The 5,485-nt window shown below is 49.3% G+C and overlaps 1 protein-coding gene across 1 annotated transcript in view; it reads right to left on the bottom strand.

Annotated features, from left to right (window-relative positions):
- Positions 1 to 3,060, bottom strand: part of USP25 (ubiquitin specific peptidase 25) — a 157,320-nt gene extending 154,260 nt beyond the window's left edge. The window contains exons 1-2 of the mRNA XM_019557104.1: positions 2,995 to 3,060; positions 2,720 to 2,779 (exon numbers count right to left, since the gene is read on the bottom strand). Coding sequence (XP_019412649.1) covers positions 2,720 to 2,779; positions 2,995 to 3,060 — 126 coding nt within the window. The remainder of the gene's footprint in view (positions 1 to 2,719; positions 2,780 to 2,994) is intronic.
- Positions 3,061 to 5,485: the final 2,425 nt, after the last annotated feature.

Below are 5,485 nucleotides of genomic sequence, written 5' to 3'. Positions count from 1 at the left end.
GGCCTCCCCTTCCTCCGCGCGCAGCCGCGCCTCGCCGCCCGGGCCTGCACGCCCCCCTTCTCTTCCCACAACATCAGAAGCCGGGCTCGGCTGGGCGCAAGCTTGGCCAGGTGTACGATCATGCTCCCCGTTGCGTGGTCATTTCCACCCTGGTGCGATGAGGAATAGTAAGTGTTGCCAGTGTGCGCCCCACCCTCCACTTTTCCCTGCAACGAGCAGTTTCCTTCCGACCTGGGAGAAATGTTACCATCTTTGCGTGGCGACAATCTAGGACTCCTGGTTCGGAAAGGATACCTTGTATCGGACCAGCTGAGGAAAAAGGATCCTCTCCGGAACCAAGAGTTCTACATGTTTGCATTTCCTTGGGTCTCAAGAGTGACACGGCGACCAAATGCATCCCTGAAACAATTTTTGCATACGCCTCTGCCTGGGGAACAGGGATCCTGGTTCTCTCTGATTTAAAAAAATAAAAAAATCCCCAATTTCAAATCTAGTTGGTCTAAGTCCTGATTGCCTTTGGAGTGAAAAAAGTAACCCAGAATCCACATGTTTGCATGGTCAAAATGAAACATCACTAATATCTTTGTAATACATAATAGTGTTTAGAATGAGTGAGTTCTGCCTGCGGCATCCATAGGTTTTTGGGACAGCACTGTTCTGCTCGATCAATAATTTGATTGACCAGAACGCTGCTGTCCCAAAAATCCTATGGATGGCGCAGGCAGAACTCACTCTTTCTAAACACTATTATCTATTACAAAGATATTAGTGATGCTTCATTTTGACCATGCAAACATGGAGATATATATATATATAAATGGTGTTTTATTTTGGTCACAGAAAAATGTGAATTTTTGGGTTACTTTTTTTAATCCAGAAATTGGGGATATTTTTTTAATCAGAGAAAACCACAATCCTGGGAAAATGAGGAGTTTGGGTTGCTCTTAATCCAGAAATTGGGGATTTTTTAAATCAGAAAACCAGGATCTCTAAGGTCCCTTCCAGCCCCTAACAACTACGAAAGTATAAAACCATGGAAGGCACATAAGCCCAAAAGCTTGCAAATAAAGATATTTTTTCCACTGTCTAGTTCATCTATCACCTCTACTGCAAGAGTTCTGACTGCTTTTGCCTTTAGACCAATATGGCTACAACCTATATCCCCAAAATGTACAGTGATTTTTGAGGTACCTAATTGATGCAGATATTCACTCTGATGGAGTCTTAACTGAAATAATAATAATTATTATTATGATGATTAATATAATAATATATTTTGTGTTCCAGGTCAAATCAGCCAAATCATATCGACTGAGCAGAACTCAAATTGTTCCAAAAGCCCTATGGATTGAGCAGGCAGAACTCAATCATTCTAAACACTATGCATGGTGCTACAACCGGCAAGCATCCTTCATCCCAGGCTCTCACCCTGGGATTTCATATACTCCCAGATCCATTGACAGGCATCCTACGTGCCGACCCAAGCCCGGGTTCAGATGCCACCATGCTTGATCAGAGCCAAACTGCCAGGACTTTCTTATGACTGTTTGCCTCGAAAATAAAGAAATACTTCAACTTTGATGACCCAGTTCTCACTCACTCACTGGAGAGTTATAGAGAACAATATAAAATAAATAAGAATAAGAGTTGTTTGCATGTTTATTTGCATATTTTTTCTGTGTACAATTTTTTTTTTCACCAAATACAATAATTTTGAGCTTCCAATCATATTAAGACTTGACAGTGCTTCTGGGAACTGTGGGATGAGCTCCCACGAGTCCTGGAGCAGCAAGGCTCCTGCTGGGAATGGCTGGTACTATGGGCAACTGCTACCACCTTAGTCAGGTGGTGGGGCATGTGCCCCTCAGTGACCAGGCCACCAATCTCACCAATGGGGGGGGCCTCCCCCCCTGCCGATCGCGAGGCTGGCACTCACAGGGGGTCCTCCCCCTTGCCCATTGCCTAAGCGGTGAGCGTGGCCAGTCAGGGGGTGCACCAGCACTCTCAGGGGGTGCATATACATCCTACATGTTGCCACTGGCTGGTACATAGCTAGCCCCGGGCCCTGTGGGCTGCAAGGGGATGGTTTGTGTGGGGGTGAGCCTGTCTCAGGCAGGGGGATGGACTAGATGACCTGTGCAGGTCCCTTCCAGTCCTACTTCTCTGTGAGTCCATGACTGATGGAAGCATGACAAGTTGGCTGCCCTGTTTTGCCTGCTTTTCTTGTGGCAGGTTATGAAGGGGTTAGGTCTGTTCTGTGTCAGGGTAGTCTCATGTAACATTTAAGTGAAGGATTTGTATAAGAGGGTTTGCACAGGGATGATTCCTGCCTCAGGCAGCCCCAGAGACCTCCTCTCTCTTCCTCGCTTTGGCCAAGCTGGCCATCTACAAGACCAGAAGGGAGGCTCTGACCAGGAGAAACCCAAGACAGTGTGGGGCTGCTTTCCTGGCCCTCCTGTGCTCCCATCTATGGCAGAGTTTCACTGGTCAGCATCCACAGGCTCCCTCCACTCTTTCAGGGGGTAGTGGGCACTGACCAATGTGCTCTGTTCAGTGCTCACTTACAATGCCCTAGTCTTAACCTATAACCTCACTCCTGTTCCTGTTTTCTTTATTGTTGTCCCAAGCAATTAGTTGCTAGGTTCCCAGGGCCTCTCTTCTTAAGAGGGGCATGGAAGGATCAGCTGTGCCCTCCTGAAGTTGAGCTGTAGTCTCTCACGTTGGACCGGATGTCCTCCTTGAACTCATCTGTCACAACTTCAATGGAAAAAGGAAGGATCTAAAAATAGGCACAGTCCTATGAGACAATATGAATGTTAACTCTGTGACTCAGGAGGTTGGCTCCTCTTCCCAGGGCTCTACCATCCCCATACCTTGCCCCCTCCATACCAGATGTTATGCATTTACTCATCAGTTCTTGTCTATGGGAGCTTCAACTCACAGGTTATCTTGATCAGACTCCTGGAGTCTCATGCCTCACTCCTGGTCGCTTACCCCATTCTTCCCCACACGAGTCCCAAGCCAGCTTCCCTGCAGTTCACTCAAGCCCTTATCCTTCATGACCGTGCCACCTAGGGACACCGTCCCTGACTCACACCAACACACATCTCTGTCTCATCTCTTTTCCAGTTCCCTGGAATGGCTGCCCACCCCCACCAGTATCTGACTCACTAGCTGGGACACTGCAGCTGCCTTGTCATCCTGTCTCTGCAGGTAAGTAAATTGCCAAGACTCCTTCTTGAGCCCCAGGGTCAATCCCTCATTGGCGGCATCTCCCCATGTTCCTTCAGGGTCCTCTTTGTGCCCTCCTCTCCTGGATCGATGCCGACTGCCTGGTCGGTGTCCCTTAAATTTCCTGCGCTGATCAGCTGGGTCTGCTGTGGGAGCACCTGATTCACTGCTTCCTCAGCTCTGTCAGCTCAGCTGGCTAATTACCCTCCTGTTCTTCTTTGCAGCATTTCTCCTGCCCGGGCTCATCCTGGAAAGTTTCTCTTTTCTCCTCCGGGATTTTGGCACAGGGTGGGTTTACTGCCCTGTCACAGGGGGATTTTATATTTCATGATGGGCTGAGGCCCATGACGTCAGCACACATCAAATAGGCCTGGTTCTGGCCAGGCTGGCCATCTACAAGACAAGGATGAAGGCTGTGGCCTGGGGGACCCCAGGAAGGTGTAAGGCTGTCTTCCTGTCACTCCTCTGCTCACATCTCTGGGCATCCACAGGCTCCCCTGACACATTCAGAGGGCAGCAGGCACTGCCTGGTGTACTCTGCTTGTCACTCTTATTATGAACCTTTGACCTCCACTCCTGTCCCTGTTTTCATTATTACTCATCCCAAGTAATCTGTAACACATCATTAGTGGCCCTCAGTACAAAAGAGGGCTTATAGTTTCCTTGGAGGGCACCTGAGCCCATGCTTCCCCTGATGTGTTAAAAGTCCTGTCACTCCTCCACTCAGGTCTCTGGACAGAGTTTCACTAGTCAGTATCCACAGGCTCCCTCAACTCATTAAGGGGGCAGTGGGTGCTGGCTGGTGTGCTCTGCTCAGTGTCCACTTCTGGATCCCTTGTCATTAACCTGTGGTCTCACGTCCATTCCTGTTTTCTTATTATTTATCCCAAGTATTCAGTTGATGGGCCCCCGGTGACCTCCCTTATTAAAGAAGGCTTATAGTTTTCCATGGTGGGCAAAGCCCATGACCTCGTGGCACTTCAAATAGGCCTGTCACTCCTCCGCTCATGGTTCTGGGCAGGCTTTCACTTCCTCGACTCATCCAGCAGGTAGCAGGCGCTGGCAAGTGCACTCTGCGTGGTGTCTCCTGCTTTACCTCTGGCAGGTTAGGGAGTTAGGTCTGTGTTAGGTCAGAGTTCACTATAGTCTTGTGGAGCATTTAGATGATGGATTTGTACAGGATGGTTTGGATAGAGATGATCCTGCCTCAGGAAGGCTGTTGGATTAGATGGCCTCTGGACACCCCTTTCAGCATGACTTCTCTATGCTTCTATGAAACACTCACTGAATTAGAGGAGGTTCATAGAATCATAGAAGTAGGGCCAGAAGGGACCTTGTAGATCATCAGGTCCGACCCCCTGCCCTAGGCAGGAGAGAAAACAAGGCTCAAATGACCCCAGCCAGGTAGACGTCAAGCCTACTCCACTTTCCTTGGAAGCCATTACCACTTCCTTTGGAAGTTGGTTCCAGATCCTAGCCACCCTGACTGTGAAGTAGTGCCTTTGGAAGTCTAGTCTAAACCTACTCTCTGACAGCTTGTGGCCATTATTCCTTGTTGCCCCGCGGGGCACTAGGGGGAACAAGGTCTCTCCCAAACCTTGCTGGTCCCCCCTAGTGAGTTTATAGATGACCACCAGGTCCCCCCTCAGCCTACTCTTGTGAAAGCTGAACAGGTTAAGGTCCCATAGCCTCTCTTCGTAGGGTCTGCCCTGCTGTCCCCAGATCATGTGGGTGGCCCTCCTTTGGACCCTCTCAATGCTGTCCACATCCCTCCTGAAGTGCAGTGCCCAGAACTCGACACAGTACTCCAGCTGTGGCCTGGCCATAGAGCGGGAGGATCACCTCCTTGGCCCTGCTTGAGATGCATCTGTGGATGCACGACAAGGTACGGTTAGCCCTAGTGACTGTGACCTCGCATTGTTGGCCCATGTTCATTTTGGAGTCAATAATGACCCCACGATCTCTTTCTGCCACTGTGTTCTTGAGAAGGATGTGATGTGGAGCACTACTACTGGCCACCGTGAAGCTAAGCAGCTGTAGCCATCTTACCTGCTGGGGGCTCTCAGACACCCCCTGCTCCCAGGCCTGTCTGCCCTGGGGTGTGGCTATGAGCAGATTTAGGATTTTGAGAAAGGGGGTGGGAGTAGATGGTGAGCCACATCATTGCATATAACATAGATGGTTTTCTCCAATAAAATAGAGACTAGAAGCTTTACAACTATGCTAGAGACCCAGGGCTATGTGACTTGGTTAA

This window comes from Crocodylus porosus, unplaced genomic scaffold (assembly GCF_001723895.1).
Source record: "Crocodylus porosus isolate Cpor-Errol unplaced genomic scaffold, CroPor_comp1, whole genome shotgun sequence".
Lineage (NCBI taxonomy): Eukaryota > Metazoa > Chordata > Crocodylia > Crocodylidae > Crocodylus > Crocodylus porosus.
This window is presented reverse-complemented; position numbering and strand designations above follow the sequence as displayed.